A 17,049-nucleotide genomic window follows, 5' to 3' on the forward strand; every position below is an offset into this window, starting at 1 on the left:
AAATTCCTCGTTGCCGTTTTGGAAAGAAATAGAAACATACACAATTGGAATAAATTTGCAGAAATAGCAAATATACTTTTATTTGGATTTTATGTTTTCTTACCAATAAATAACAAAACTGCTTTGGTGGACGGATTTATAGAGCTTAGTCTAAACGAACAGAGTTAGTTCATCGAAGGTTGGGATAACAAGAAGAAGTTAATTGCGCATCCAATCTTATTTAAAGCCTTGGATATGCTTGTTTCGGAAAAGATTCTTGACATTTCAAGAATTGCAGCTAACTTCTATTTTATAGATAAACGGGTCAAAATGTTGATAACACCATTTCACATGCAGATGGCGTTAACATTCTGACATAAACATTTCCGGCCCACTTTGCAAGGATTGCAAAATTTTTTTTTTTTTTTTTTTAAGGAATTCATTTTAAAGTTAATCTAAGAAATTCATATGTAGTACAATTCTTATTCTATTTAATTCAAATTATAAAATATGTGATACGTTTGCATACAATTAGTTCCAAATTGTAGTGATAAAGTCTTAAGATTCTAAAAAATCGAGAAACTATCTTATTTCGGTTTGGAGCAAGATTGTGTAAATTGGCTTTGCCGATTTCGTAACAGAAAGACAAAAATTATGATGCATCAGAGGTATTGCACGACCCAGATAAAACCCACCCGAAGATAGTGTTCATTGCTACTGGTAAGCCATCATGGCTTGGAATCAATCCAGGTAAAACAATTTTTGAATATAAATCTGCCCCAAAGACAATAGCCACTGAGCTAGGCTTAAAAAAATTTGGGTCTGCCAATACAATGTTATTCAGCCTAGTCCTAATCGCAGAATTCACTTCTCTGGCTGGGATCTTCAAAGACATCCGATTGTTGACTTCCATGGTTGCCTCAATAGTAACGTAAGGAGATTTTCGAGATCGAATAACAACCGAACAGATAGTGTCATTTCCAAATTTTATAGTGGGTAGTTTCAATTCCTCTACCAATGACATAGAAATTTTGCTTACGGAGCTACAGGTGTCCAGTACAGCTCTTACGTGGGTCTGGTTTGCTTCGGCTTGAACAGTAACCACAGTCGTTGGGAAAAGTGCAACCCCATTTGGTGTCGTTATTGAAGTTATGGAAACTGACTTTGGAATGACTGACTTGCTGGTATCATTTTTCTTATTAGCAGATCTTCCTTTAATCTTACTGGCTTTCGGAGATCTTTGCTCACCGTTTATATGAAGTAATGTATGATGATTACTTCCGCAGGTTTTGCAGCCCTTTTTGGTAAAACAAGAGCCTGCAGAATGCTTATGGGCCAAACAATTGGGACAGTAACCGTGAAGTAAAACCAAACGCATTCGCCCATCAACCGGTTTACTTAAAAAATTGCGACAGTCTCGAAGAGCATGCTTTCCTTTACATACGCGACATAAAAAATTATTATCAATTATTCGATCTTTTGTGGGTTCTGTTAATCTTTTTTTCGTAGACGGCATTCTGAAATATGAATACATGATGTGATACGCGAAAGGTCATGAATGTAAAATATAGGGTAATTAAGGAAGTAGAACAAGTTTTACCAAAGGCCGCGTAATAGTACCCCTTTGAGTGATAACATCTGCCACCCGGACTAAACCATCTTTGCCTTTGTAAATCTTTGAGACTCGTCCTAATCTCCATTCGGTAGGAGCCAGAGCTTCGTCCCTAATAACAACCAGAGCACCTACGTCAATATTCTTTTGGGGGTTTTGCCATTTTTGTCTTTTGTGGAGCTCTTTTAAGTACTCATGTTTCCAACGAGTGCTGAATTGCTGGGAAATTGCCTTTACTCGACGCCAACGGTTTAAAATGGATAAGTTGGTTTCGGATTCAGAGTTTTCAGCAATGGATAGGATTGGTCCTCCAACTAAAAAATGACCAGGAGTGAGAGCCAATAGGTCATTCGGATCTTCAGACATTGGCGAAATGGGTCTTGAATTCAAACAAGCCTCTATTCTGGATAAAATAGTGGAAAACTCCTCGTAAGTATATTTGTGACTTCCAGCCATTTTTCGGAAATGGGCTTTGAAGCTCTTAACTCCCGCTTCCCATAATCCACCCATATGTGGGGATCCGGGAGGAATAAAATGCCAAACGATTTCCTGGTGAGCAAATTGGTATAATATAGACCTTCGGGACTCTTGCAGAAAATTCCTCGCTAACTCTCTAGAGGCACCAATAAATGTTTTGCCGTTGTCAGAGTATAGTGATCGTGGACAACCTCGACGAGATACGAATCTATGGAAACTTGCCAAAAAGGCAGGGGTGGACAGAGTGCTCGTGGCTTCTAAATGAATAGCTCGTGTGGAGAAGCACACGAACACACAAACATAACCTTTTGTTATTATGCAGGATCTGCAAGTATAAGTCTTAATATCAAACGGTCCCGCGAAATCGAGGCCCGTATAAGTGAATGGACGTGAAAAGGTTGTCCTTTCAGGAGGAAGTGCGGCCATTAACTGCTCCTGCAATTTTTGTTTGGAAATCGCGCAAATCTTGCACTGATGAATTACTGTCTTAATGAGGTTCTTTGCTCTAGGAACCCAAAAACAAAGCCTTAGCGTACGAAGCATTAAACTATTCGGCCCGTGTAAAGTAATGGTATGAATAAACTTCAGTAATAACCGAGAGAATGTGCAACTATATGGGAGGATGATAGGATATCTTTCGTTATAAGAAAGACTCCCCGAATTTGAAAGACGACCACAAACTCTTAAAACGCCATTTGTGTCCAAAAATGGATTGAGGTTGGATAGAGAACTGGACGTTTTAATGACTTCCTTTCTTGATAAGCATCTGTATTCCTCCGGATATACCAGCTTTTGAGAAAGCAAAATAAGTTTGTTTTGTGTAAGTTTAACCTCACGAGAATCTAAAGCCAGCTGTTCGGATTGAAAGGTTGTCTGTCTCCTGGTACGGCATATAAAACGAAATACATAAGTAAATACTCTCAAAGCTCGATGAAATGAAGAAAATCTCGCTAATAAGTCATCGTAGTCTTGAAAATAAGAAAAGTTACATGCGACAGCCTTTGCCTCCAGCATGTCTTCGTCTATGGAAAAAGTAGACTCAAGAGGCCACAGACTAGCCGAGGTCACTAACCATGGAGGCCCAAACCACCATAAATCTGAGGGAATTAGATCCAAAGGGATTGAACCGCGGGAGGCGATATCCGCTGGGTTTTGTCCGGATTCAACATGAGACCAATACTCTACACTTACAAGCTCAGAAATTTTCGAAACTCGGTTGGCAATAAAAGTCTTCCAATGAAATGCCGGCTTCTTGAGCCAGGCAAGGACTATCATCGAATCAGTCCAGCAGAAGACTTTAAAGTCTTGAATTGGAATATGACCTGCAAGTGAAGAAATTGTCTCAGCGAGTAGAACGGCCCCACAAAGCTCCAATCTAGGAATCGACAATGTCTTGAGAGGAGATACACGAGATTTTGCCGTCAGAAGATGTGTCGTTACCACACCGGATGGTGATTCAACACGAATGTAAACCACAGCGGCATACGCTTTCTCGGAAGCGTCGGAAAACCCATGAATTTGGACATCAAACTCCGGAGAATAGTCTATCCAACGTGGAATCACAATCTGCTCTATACTTGGATAATTATTGGAAAAGTCCTGCCATTTCGCGAGAAGTGAAGGGGACAACTTATCGTCCCAGTCAATTCCTGAAACCCAAATGTCCCGCATTAGTAACTTGGCCAAAACAATAAAAGGACACAACCACCCCGCAGGGTCGAAAAGCTTCGATATTTCCGAAAGGACCTGCCGTTTAGTGGGATGGGAAGGAATACTCAATCTCTCAACGGAAAAATAAAAAGAATCGGACTTGGCATTCCAGCGCACTCCCAAAGTCTTCGCAGTGCTTCTATCCTCGAGTTGAAGAAAGTCTCCGTTCAAAAGATGCTCCTTCGGAATGTTTCGTAGGAAGGTAGCGGAATTCGAAGTCCATTTTCTTAGGGAGAATTTTGCGGATTCAAGTGCCCCTATCAGTTGACGTTGAGCCTCCATAGCCTCCTCAATATCGTGAGCGCCAGCCAAAACGTCATCGACATACATGCATGTCCTCAAAATGTGGCTGGCTATAGGATAGATCTCACCCACATCTTCAGCCAATTGCAGGAGCGTGCGTATCGCAAGATATGGAGCACAATTGACCCCAAACGTGACTGTCTTCAATTCGTATTCTCTAATGGCATTCAAGGGCGAGTCACGAAAGACAATCCTATGAAAGCGTGTGTGTTCATTATCCACCAGAATTTGGCGGTACATCTTTTCGATGTCACAGTTAAAAACATAGCGGAAGAAACGCCACTGTAGGAGTAACAGGGTCAAATCGAGCTGCAAGGATGGCCCACTGAGCAAAACGTCATTCAAGCTTCGTCCATTGCTAGTCGGGCTTGAAGCGTTAAACACTACTCGGATCTTCGTAGACGAACTCTCTGGACGAAACACCGCGTGGTGAGGAAGGTAATAACCTAATTCCGGATCCTGGCATACCTCCCTCATATGTCCCAGCTCAAGATACTCATTAACAACAGCGTCATACTGAGCCTTAACATCGGGCGTTCCAAGAAGACGCTTCTCACTCCGAAGAAACTGGGCTACCGCCAACTTTCGGGAGTGTCCCAAGCCAAGGGAGTGGGGGAACCCCTCTCTGAATGGAAGAGATACAATATAACGTCCGGAGGAGTCCCTTCTAGTCGTATTCTTGTAATTCTCTTCGCATATGAAATCGTCTGGACTCATCTCTCTATGTCTGGGAAGGTCTTCCACCTCCCAAAACCTAGATATCTGCCTATCCAAGGAAGCCCCATTGAAAAAGGAGACACGGGCGTTAAAGGAGCTAATCGGAGACAACTTGACCGGGCCAGTCAAAATCCATCCGAACACCGTCTCCTGAGCTATAAGTGAATCGCATACGTTACGCCGAACTCCACCCAGCATGATAAACGGAATCAAGTCAGCACCCAGTAACATATCTATATGTGAGGTCTTGTAAAACTCCGGGTCAGCAAGTCGCAAATCGGGAAGTGATGAAAATATTCCCCGTTCAACACCAAAAGTGGGCAAAGCCGATGTGAGATGTGGAATAACTATGGCCGTTGCCTCAATGACTACCTCGGCATCAAATCGAGATCCGATGGTCAACGAACACATTCTTTTGGATTGAGCCGAAGTAGTCCCATTCAAACCAAATATCTTGGTGGAAGCGAATTTAGAGGGTAACCGTAATTGATTAAAAAGTTTCTCAGAGATGAAGGATGCCTCGGAACCCGAATCTATCAAGGCCCGTGCAGGGAAAATCTCGTCATTATAGACAATATTAACTACCACCGTTCCCAAGAGAACCATGTTAATGCGAGTCGCGGCACAAGACTGAACCTGCAATGTATTGTCCCCCACGGTGGGATCCTCGGCTGGAGGGGCATTTTGGACCGGCTCAGGCACATCTCTATGAAGAAGAGTGTTGTGTCTTCTCTGACACTCACCACAGTTATAAGCACTCTTGCAATCCCTAACCCCATGAGCCTTCGAGAAGCAATTTAAGCACAATTTGTACTTTTTTATACACGACAATCGATCAGAATAATTCATAGAAATAAAGCGTGGACACAATCGAATAGTGTGACGTTCATCTGGGCAAAGCTTGCAAACTGGAGGAGCCAAACTATTCTGATATGAGCCCACACGTTTCGGAATGTTACTCTTGGCCTGATTCTTGGGCTTATCATTCGAACTAGCGGACGGTAATGACCTATTAAAATCGGATACTGTCTCTAAAGTCTGAAAGCGGCTGGTCAAAAATGAATCAAGTTCATTCCAAGAGGGGATCTCCCTCTTATCCTGCAACGAATGTTCCCACAGTGACAGTGTAGTCTCTGAGAGTCTCGTGCTGCAATGATACACAAATACAGGATCCCAACTTGAAATATCAACGTCATACAGCCTCAATGCAGATATAACCCCATTAATGGCGCTTCGAAGTCTCTTAATAGAATCACTGGATTCGACAGAAGCGTTTTCAAGACTAAAGAGAATCCTTAGCTGGGTATTTATAAGCAGCCTCTTATTCTCAAATCTTGCTCGTAAAGCCCCCCATGCGACATCAAACCCCTCATTCGTAAGTGGAGCCTTTCGAACAATTTCCAGTGCTTCACCGCGAGTCTTATTATTAAGGTGAAACAACTTCTCCACGGAAGACAATCGTGCATTCCGAACATAAAGAGCGGTGAATAAATCACGAAATGACGGCCAACTGGAATAATCACCGGAGAATGCCTCAATGTCGCAAGGGGGTAAATGAACGTTAGAATGGAGACCTATGTCGGAATTCTGCACCACTGGAGCGGAAGATGCTGTCGAAATTGCCCTCTTGAGCTCAATCTGCTCGCAGATCCTAGAAATACTGGAAACATATGTCTGGTATGCAGTCTGGTATCGAGCTTTCAACGTCTCAATATCAACCTTTGCATTTTCGTCAGATCTTGAGACCTCGCTCATACTGGACTCATAAACTGGCCTAACACGTAGCCATAGATTTCTTAACTCCTCTTTGTGTACCTCCAAAGAGTGAACTGTTGAAGAGGATAGGGTCTCGCCACAAATATCTGCATTGAACTCTATCAACGCATCAGAAATCAAAATAAAATTGGAAAGGGAAGTCATTGTAGGAAGAGAGTAGTCTCGAAAATAAAGTATCAATCAAATTAAATAATGAAGCCAGTCGGAGAACCAATAACACAATCTGATCGTCGATCGTAGAAACCAGAGATACATAAAAGGCGAGAGGAATTCAAGCAGAAATTAATATCAATATATGTATGTATATATTTACTTATATATTTACTTCATTTGTCTCTTTTCTCCTTAAAATTAAAATTGGAAAAATATCAATTATATAGCAGTGTAAACGAAAACTTTATAAACTTAATGAAAACATCAGTTATAAATATGCCATGTAAAATATATACAAATGTATCCCATGGATGCAACGTAAATAAATCTAATCCACAGATTGTATCTTCTCGAATGCAGATGACCAGGCGGATTAATAGCAAAAAAAAAAAAAAATGGTACTGCTGTGAGCTGAAGAGAGGTTGAAACAAGTGGAATCGGAACTAAAACCATTAATAGCAAGTAAATTCCCCGCAGTCCAAAAATGTTAAACTCTCAACTATTCTCAAGAAGAATGTAACAGACTGGAAAATGTAATGCTTGTTATAAAATAAGTGGAAATATAAAATGCGCTCTCATTGGTAGGAGCAGAACTGAAGAGAGTGAACGAAAACTGGAACATAATCTTAAGGCGCAATGAATAACATAACTCTCAGCGAAATACAAAGAGAGAGTACGAAAAAAATAGAAACAAAATTGCCTTAAGGCGAAGAGCATTAAGAATATCACTCTCAACAGGGCGAAATATCAAAGAGAGCACCCAACAAAAAACTTGAAATGACAATAGGGCAAAATTCAGAAATGGCGAGGGGGAAAGATATAATTTGTAAAGCACGTTGCTTTTATGTGTAGCATGCGTTCATGTGTAACTAAGCAAAAGAATAGGCGGTGACAGAAGCACAGCCAAAAAAAGTAATGCTTTGCCTATGAGTGTCAAAGAAGGCTAACTCGCAGAATAGAAATTATTTTAGAGGGTATACACTTGTTGTTACCAGTAGAATTTCTGAAACAGTAAATCAATGGCGAATGAAAACACTTGTCCGTCTGCGTTAAAATTCACAGCAAAGATACTTTATCTTCGATTAATATAAGATTTCAAATAAAAAATAATGAAAATTCGCACTGAAAATATTCTCGTCTGAGTTTTATGATGAAACCAGTTCATACACTTTATTAGTGTTTACAAGCACTTTATCTCAATACGAATTCAAAATGCATGCATATCATTTAAAAAAATATCACTTTTCATCATATTGTATCAAATTTGGAACTGAAGAACAACATACCTGATAACAATCACTAAAAATTATGGCGTGGCTCCTCTTGTAGTCTTCTCTATAATCCCACTAGTGACATCATTGATCCTTCTTACTGCACATGCACTATACAATAAAACTTCAGGCACCAGCCTTCACGGTCATATTTCTTCCTCATAAAAAAATTGATTTAACGTACAGTTAGAAATAACACTTCAACAATTCTGCGCCTTGTGCCAAAATTTGATCACTTGAACATGCGAAAAGCAAATGATTGTAGGAAAGAAATGAAATTCTTCTCTAGCATAAATTTCACATGTACGCTTTAACTTGCAGTTTCGCGATTGGAGTGGGAGTCAATGGGAATGAAACGCAATGGAAATATTCTTGTACCTAAGCATAAGATGATGACGGAGATTCCTGCGACAAATAGTCTTATGTTGTTTCCCAACGGACACAGTTCGGAATGACGGTAGAAATATTGACGGGCTATGCTCTGGTTATTCACTCATATTAGTTGTTGTTTTCCACGTACGATCTGATGGCAATGAATCCATAACCTTAAATCGGTTTCTGTGTCTAACTTATAGCGAATGCACGCTAATTAACAACTTGTTCTATTTCATAATTTTACTGCCTAACATTTGGAACTTTACAAAAACTTGTATGCAAACGTACCTGCAGCTTTGAAGTGGTGGCATTGGAATCACGGTCTTCAATATTAATCGCTTTCGGGGATTGCCTTATCCGGCTCGAAGGACCATGAACAAATTCGGTCTGGTGGACTGTATTGAAGGTTGGAATTAATCCTAGGATGGTGTAGTTAGGCCCTCTGAAAGACGAATTGTTGATGAATTTTAGGCACAGAATATGACCGCAAATTCCTCGTTGCCGTTTTGGAAAGAAATAGAAACATACACAATTGGAATAAATTTGCAGAAATAGCAAATATACTTTTATTTGGATTTTATGTTTTCTTACCAATAAATAACAAAACTGCTTTGGTGGACGGATTTATAGAGCTTAGTCTAAACGAACAGAGTTAGTTCATCGAAGGTTGGGATAACAAGAAGAAGTTAATTGCGCATCCAATCTTATTTAAAGCCTTGGATATGCTTGTTTCGGAAAAGATTCTTGACATTTCAAGAATTGCAGCTAACTTCTATTTTATAGATAAACGGGTCAAAATGTTGATAACACCATTTCACATGCAGATGGCGTTAACATTCTGACATAAACAAGGTACGTCATAGGGAGGCATTTTATCGCCACCTATGGGTGGCCACCATTAATAACCTATAACGTACTTTAATACCTCAAAAATTTAACGATCCGAATCAGCTATGCAGAAGTGCCGAAAGGGTCTTGTAGATAGCGTACGATTGGGTCAGACCCTGGGGTCTCAATATTAACCCAGAGAAGACTGAAATCTGCTGTTCATAGGAACGGGCGAAGGTGGGCCAATTTGACGAACCAGGTTTCCCCAATAGAACGATTTCCATATCTGACAAGGTTAAATACTTAGGTCTGATTTTGGACAGGAAACTGAATTGGAAATGTCATATTCAAGAGCGTACCGAGAAGGGTCATAAATGTTGGGCACTATGTAGACGGTTCGTATATTCGAAATGGGGCTTGAATTCGAGGGTAGTCCGGTGGCTCTGCAAGAGCGTAATAAGACGAATACTTACTTACGCCTTGGTTGTTTGTTGGACTGCGATGGATAAAAAGTGAAATGTAAAGATAATATAACAGGTTCAGAGAACATGTTGTCTTGGCATAGGCCGAACGAACCACGTCCACCAGGGCATTGGAGACTATTCTAGATATCGGACCCATTGACATGCAGATTAAGTGTGAGGCACTGAGGCTAGTGGACTTAAGGCAATGGGAGAATGGATAGAGGATAGGCGCAGATCATACCTTCGCGATATAATCGAGGCGACGATAGGAAACCCAGATGAATTAGAAGGGGTTTCCGATCGGGTACCTGAGTTGACACTTGAGCCTTGCATTGAGGGAACTCTGGTATTGCCAACATGGAGATCGTGCTATACAGATGGATCAAAGTGTCTTCATTGAGAACCCAGGGACTGGGATTTGGTTTCGACTGCCTGACCATAATACGATCCTGCAGGCAGAGATCCGGGCGATCACGGAATGCATGAGGTGGTGTTTTGGTCACGCGAGGACGTCGAGTATGAACATCATTACCGACAGTAAACTGACCATCAGGGCAATAACAACCAGGACGGTTAGGTCACGAACAGTCTTGGGGTGTAAGAAGGAGATTAACGCCTTCTTTGAGCATGGCACAATCCGCATCGTTTGGATGCCGTGTCCTAGCGGAGTCAGGGGGAATGAAAGAGCAGTTTGGCAGTGAAAGCCAGAGAACTGTCATCAATAAACTTGGTTAACCCTAAGCCTTTCGTGTCGACGCAGTCCGAGTTAAAGGCGTGGTCGACCAACGCCGGAACAGCCTAACCTAACAGTAAGACGACGAAAATCTTATGGCGAAATCCAGATTGTGAGAAGATGAGGCTATTGCTGAAAGGAAGTAAGCAGGAGTTCAGAATAGCATTCACAATCATAACAGGACACATAGGATAACGAGCTCACTTTTGCAAAATCGGTGATAGCGTGTGTAGGGCATGTGGAGAAGATGATGAAACGTTAGAGCATTTCCTATGTCATTGTCCGGTTTTCGCGGCTTACAGACATCGGCACTTAGGTGGGGACATAATATTAGCCATAAACCAACTTAGGGACTTGCTATGGAAAACAATTAGGGATTTTGTAAGTAGTACGGAATTCCTGACTTCTATTTTCTCTTTCGAGGTTACTATTTAGTATTTAGAGCGCATAACAAGCCGATATCTGGCTAAGGTTCACGTCAATAGTGGCATGGGGCGTATTTACATCCGCAGTTTTTTTTTTAAACTTAACCTATAGAAAAAGTAGTCACATTTTCATAGAAAATGTCCTCCAAGTTTGATTTCCACAATTTTGTCGAAAATGATTGTTCTTTATGTTAAACTCCCACTGTGCCTAAAGTCCTACAATAATGGCTACAATTCAAGCGTTTAAAAGGCGATAACACCAAATGTGTTTTCACAAAAACTTTAGCTTTAATGCTGTTGTCGTCTCATTCGCTTTCTCATTCTCGTTGTCTTTTCTTTGGCCTTTGCAGCTAGTCCTGTAAAACTCCAATGAAATCTGTGGCGCTGCTTTATTTTCTGCTTACACTTAACCATAAACAACGTTGGAAAGTGCAAACTTTTAACAATCATGCAGCGACGACAAAGACGACAGCAGCAGCAGCAACAGAAACTCAAACTGCAGCTCTTAAACGCAACAATACAACAATAATAAATATAATAAAAATAATGACAACAACAATTTTGTTGCTGCAAAATGACAACAATGTTAGTATTGCGAAAGGACCCCTAGTTTTGGTAGAGCAAAGAAGGAACTTTAAGGAGCTATTGTGTCGTTGCTGCCGTGTTGTCATTCGCTTACGGCTCTAAAGCTATGGGATAAACAAGAGTTTGCAACTATTACCTAACGAAAAGGTGTCAAAACTTTTCAGTTGTAATAACAAAGTATCAAAGATGCGTTGAGTTGCAGTCGTTGTAGGAGGATCTTCTAATAATAGTAACGAGGGGTGGATAGTTCGGTAGTGTAATACTTGCTTCATTTTAATATAAAATTACTCCAATTTTGGGCGGACGCTTTTTGATTTAAAGCCTGAATAAATATGGTGTAAATAGTTATTTTGTCTAATATGATTTAAAATCGATAAAAAATACTATACAATTTTAATATATTCAAATATATATATTTAAATAATATTTAAAGGTGAAATGAAACGCAAAAAGTTTTTGCTTTTTTAGCAAAAAACTACTGCTGTTCCATTTTCAGCAGATTTTCTGCTGTCACATCAAACACGTTAAAACAGTTGTAATAATTTTTTTTAATTACATACAATACCTTACACCTATCATTGTGTGAAAGTAATGTTTCACTCTGAGCCAATTTTGAAGAACTTCGACATAAGTGTTCAGATGAGTAGAGAAACCATCGAACCATTTCGGAACCTGACCGTAAAATTCTAATACGATTTAGAGATATTCTGGTGTATGCCTGCCTGTCTGCCCGTCCGCTTATGTGTACAACAGTTATAATCACCCTACTGTCTTTAAAAACTGAAATAATGTGCTGTAGTTCGGTACAGACTCGTATTTTTTCTATAAACAGGTTTAGTTCTTGAGTAGGCAAAATTCGACCATATTTGCTGTAACTACATTACCGATTTTCCGAAAAAGAGTCTTTACCCCATAAGAATTTATTACCCAATTGCGCTAAAATTTTAAAGTGAGTGTGTTATATTGTCACAACTAGGTGAACCGGGCCAGCTCCGCTGCGCCTTCTTTAACTCTCTAATATCTTTTTAGATATTGAATGCGGATATCGAATTCGTGCCATTGTAGCCTATGACGCAGAACACGTTCGCATCCTGGCGAGAACATAGGACAAAGCGGTGTTTATCCCCTCTTAATGTTGGCGACATTTGCGAGGTACAATGCCATGCATGGTCATTTAAAAAATTTTCCCCAAAGAGGTGTCGCACTGCGGGACGCCGTTCGAACTCGGCTATAAAAAAAGGTTCCTTGTCATTGAGTTTAAACTTGAATCGGAAAGCACTAATGGTGTGTGAGAATTTTGCCTCTTCTCGGTTCCTGGTGGTAATGTTCTTCCTAGGGTAAAGTTCTCATTAGTGGAGGGATGCAAATTTTACCCATGAACATTTCATTAAGGAACAGGGGCAAACTTCTCACATATCAATGAGTGCAATCCGTTTCAAGTTTAAGCTCAATGATAAGGTGCCTCCTTTTTATAGCCGAGTCCGAACGGCGTGCCGCAGTGCGATACCTCTTTGGAGAGAAGTTTTACATGGCATAGTACCTCACAAATGATGCCAGCATAAGGAGGGGAACACCACCACTGAAAATTATTTCTGATGGTCTCGCCAGGATTCGAACCCAGGCGTTCAGCGTCATAGGCGGACATGCTAACCTCTGCGCTACGGTGGCCTCGGAGGGATGGCACCTCAGATATTTCGACTCAAATAAGGATATCAAATTCGTGCTTCACTTCCAAATCCCTTTAATATGAGCCCCATATTCCCATGGCCGATAAAAATGAACCGTTTGAAGGGTGTTTTGGGGCTGGGGCGGCTACCGGTATTTTGCACTGAAAATAGATTTCAAATTCGCCCTTTATTCCCAACGGAAACGAAGCTCAGTTGAGGGGGTGCTTAGGGCGAACCCCAAAACACTTGGCTCCAAAATTGGATATCAAATTCGCTTTCTACTCTCAAATACCTTTCCCATATCTCAAATACGTATGAGTCCCATATTGTCATAATGGGTTAAATAACCCATTTGACGTAACTTTAGGAGGAAAAGCGCTACCTAGACTTGAACGCAAATTTTAATGTCATATTCGTAATGTACTCCCTAATACCTTTCATTTGAGTGCTATATAGCCATGGTCGGCTAATATGCCCATTGAGGGGTACTTGGGGGTGGGCGAACTCCATTTACTTGGATCTAATGTTTTATGCCATATTTGTAATCTACTGCCTAATACTGAATGAACTTCAAGTTATCGGTTTAGAGGAGTTTTGGGGTTGGGGGGCCCGCTGGGTACTTGGACTCAAATTTTAATGCGATATTCGGTTTCTAGTCTCCATAACATAACTTTTCATTTGGTGCCCATTTGTGCCCATCGGGGGTGGATGATTGAATCCGCCTCCACCCGATGTCTAAACATTTTATTGCCTATGTTTCCTTCCAGTTCGGTTCAGCTTTGTATCATAGAGGCATAATGGGTCTAATGGCGTTTTTAAGGGGTGGCGTGACCCCCTATACTACTTGGACCGCCCTTTTATTATGAAATTCGTACTATACTCTTGAATACCTTTCATTTGAATCCCATATTATCCCGATCGGTCCACTTTTATTTTTGGGTAGTACTTTTGGTGTAAGGGGAAGGTCCGCCCCCACCCGATATCAAAAAAATATATAGCCTTTGTTTCCTTCCAGACCAACCTACACAATCCGTGAAAATTTCAAGGTAATCGGTTAAGCCGTTTTTAAGTCTATACGGAACAAACAAACAAACACAAATTGAATTTTATATATAAGACTAGCTGAGCCTGGCCCGCTCAGCTGCGCCCGATTATGCTAAGTTGGAGAGAAGTACTCTAAATTTGAACATTTCTGCGTACTTGTAAATAGTTAAAAATGTATTCCTCAGTCGTATTCTGACTGTGAAAACGAACGAACGTCTGTAAAACCGCAGAGCCAAAACTCTCTACTTACAACAAAAAAATGAGTGTTAATACCAAACAACCCAATTTTGAAATTGACAATAAGAAATTGTTTAAAAATTACACTATTGGTCCCAAATACCTCATGATGTCAAGAAGAGATAGTGAAGAAACTCTCATTAATGTGTCTCCTTTCTTAATTAAAAAAGTCATTGATAGTGTATGTGGAGAAATTGAAATGTGCAAAAAACTCAGAAGTGGCGATATTCTAATTAAAACAAAAACTGCAACTCAAGCCACAAAATTGTTCCAACTCATTTCTCTCACAAATGAAATAAAAGTCGAAGTGAAAGAACATAACTCTCTCAACTATTCCAAGGGAGTTATCTACTGCAATGATCTACGTGGAATCCCTGAGAATGAAATTCTAAATGAACTAAAAAAACAAAACGTAACCGAAGTTCAAAAAATTCTAAAAAAAAATGAAGACTCTCTCATCGAAACTGGTCTCATTATAATTACTTTTTCTCTACCCAATTTACCTGATGAAATTAATATTGGATATGAGAAAACGTGCGTGCGGCCTTATATTCCCTTGCCCATGAGGTGTCGTCAGTGTTTCCACTATGGACACCCAACAAAACGGTGTAAAAATAATAAAATTTGCATTAACTGTGGTGACATAGCTCACACACAAGAAAATGAACTCTGCCAAAACAACACTAAATGTATAAACTGCGATGAGAACAAATTAGATGATAAGTCCCACTCTGTGCTCAGTAAAAAATGCCCCGTTTTTCTAAAATTCAAAGAGATACAGGCCATTAAAACACTCGACAAAGTAGATCACAAAACTGCTCTCGCAACATACAAACAACGTCATCCAAATGACACTGTCTATTCCAAGGTTACAAGAAGCACTGTAAGCTATCACGATCTCCCAACTACTTCCAACAACAACACAAACTACGCAATGTGTGAAAATAAGAAGCAACAGCAGGCAAAACCATCAGACCCCGCACCTCCGCAGCCTTTAGTGAGTGCTCGCGACAAACCAACTACTGTCAACATACTGCCGAAGAACATATCGAAACGAACAAGAAATGAGCTCAAGAGCAAAAGTGCGGCTATCAACAATCCAAAAAAATTGTGCAAAAATTCAACGGAGAGTGACAACTTATCCGACGAGTAAAAGAACAACACTACAGTCAGTTGAGTCGATTGACGTCACTCGGGAGAGTCTGACTTGTCTTGCTTCCACTCAAGTCATCGGTGACTTGTTTTGGTCTCATCTCGAGTCATCGCTACCGTTTTGATTTCTCTCGACTCAACGTGGATACCAATTAGAAAAAACTCTTATACGTTGCTTCTATCTAACAGCTGCACTTTATTTTTTTTTTTCTCTTATTTAATATCATGGTACTTAAGTTACTCCAATGGAATATTAAAGGTTATTGCAACAACTATAATGAATTATTAACTTTAATAAAGAAGCACACACCCAATATTATTTCTCTTCAAGAAACTCACTTCAAAACTAAAAATAGCATACCAATACCAATAAATTTTTGTATCTATACATCAAATAATTCTGCAATACTAATCCATAAATCTATACAACATGAGTACATCGGAAGTTATGACCATTTGGACACAGTATGTGTTAAAATTGTCGCTAAATCAAATATCTACTTATACTCGACATATCTTAACCCGTCAAAAACCTTTACGATCAAGGACCTGGAACATCTATTCTCTTTCTCTGCTCATGACATGCTCATATCAGGAGATATGAATAGTTGGCATCCCCAGTGGGGATCTGCTAAGACCAATAAAAGAGGCAAAATTCTTTCAAAGTTTATTACCCAATCAAATCTAGCTATATTAAATGACGGTTCGCCGACTCATTTTTCTACTCACAAGACTTTCACCCATATAGATCTCACTTTAATTTCAGCATCACTATTAGTTCATGCTAACTGGCATATAGAGACTGATCTCTATGGTAGCGATCACTTCCCTATAGTGACGACGCTGTTTCAGGAAAAGTTTTCAGATAATGGGTTTCGACTCAAACCTTTATTTAATACAAGCAAGGCCAACTGGCCCCTTTTTCAGAGTCTTTCTGAGAAATTTTGCTTGGAAAGACAACGTAGTGAGAATATTAATAAAGAAGCTGCTAATATTCAAAAAATAATTTTGATGGCTTCTAACGAAGCAATTCCGCAATATCAAACCCCTAAGTATAGACCCTTTGTTCCATGGTGGAACAAGAAATTAGATAAATTGAAGCGAGAGAGAAATCATTTTTTAAATTTATTCAGAAGAAATATTACTGACGAGAACCTTGTCGCACATCGTAGGGCTAATGCAGTATACAAGAGGGAACTTAAACTTTCCAAGCAGAAATCAATAGATAAATTTACATCTGTGATTAACAATTCATATCCTACGGGCCAGATTTGGTCCAATATTAGACGTTTCTGCGGCGTTAAGCCGAAAACACCTATTGCATACATATCCGGCGATGATGGGATGATCTCAAATCCTACGGGAATTGCAAATAGATTTTGTTCATACTGGTCCCAGCTTTCAGAAGATTCTAATTTTCCGACGTTATTCCAATCGTTAAAGAGCCAATTTTTAGAGAACCCGAAACACTTAGTTCCTAGTAAAAATGCTAGTCTTATAGAGACTAACATAGATTTTTTAGAATTCACAATATCTCTTAA

At 39.9% G+C, this 17,049-nt stretch overlaps 2 protein-coding genes across 2 annotated transcripts; one reads left to right on the forward strand and one right to left on the reverse strand.

Moving 5' to 3' along the window:
- Nucleotides 1-452: 452 nt before the first annotated feature.
- Nucleotides 453-8,712, reverse strand: LOC131995112 (uncharacterized). The gene is made up of 2 exons (XM_059363072.1): nucleotides 8,662-8,712; nucleotides 453-1,496 (listed from the first exon to the last, which is right to left on the reverse strand). The coding sequence occupies exons 1-2, from the start codon at nucleotides 8,682-8,684 to the stop codon at nucleotides 632-634; spliced, it is 888 nt and encodes a 295-aa protein (XP_059219055.1). The 5' UTR covers nucleotides 8,685-8,712; the 3' UTR covers nucleotides 453-631.
- Nucleotides 8,713-14,378: 5,666 nt separating this feature from the next.
- Nucleotides 14,379-15,509, forward strand: LOC131994702 (uncharacterized). The gene has a single exon (XM_059361516.1). The coding sequence runs from the start codon at nucleotides 14,379-14,381 to the stop codon at nucleotides 15,507-15,509; it is 1,131 nt and encodes a 376-aa protein (XP_059217499.1).
- The last annotated feature ends 1,540 nt before the right edge of the window (nucleotides 15,510-17,049 follow it).

Source organism: Stomoxys calcitrans, chromosome 2, assembly GCF_963082655.1.
Source record: "Stomoxys calcitrans chromosome 2, idStoCalc2.1, whole genome shotgun sequence".
Lineage (NCBI taxonomy): Eukaryota > Metazoa > Arthropoda > Insecta > Diptera > Muscidae > Stomoxys > Stomoxys calcitrans.

Bases quoted from the DNA above. Each gene is read 5' to 3' on its own strand.
- LOC131995112 (XM_059363072.1), bottom strand. From the start codon at position 8,684: ATGCCACCACTTCAAAGCTGCAG. The intron at 1,497-8,661 runs GTACGTTTGCAT...TTCATATTTCAG, and splicing joins CCACCACTTCAAAGCTGCAG to AATGCCGTCTACGAAAAAAA.
- LOC131994702 (XM_059361516.1), top strand. From the start codon at position 14,379: ATGAGTGTTAATACCAAACAACCCAATTTTGAAATTGACAATAAGAAA.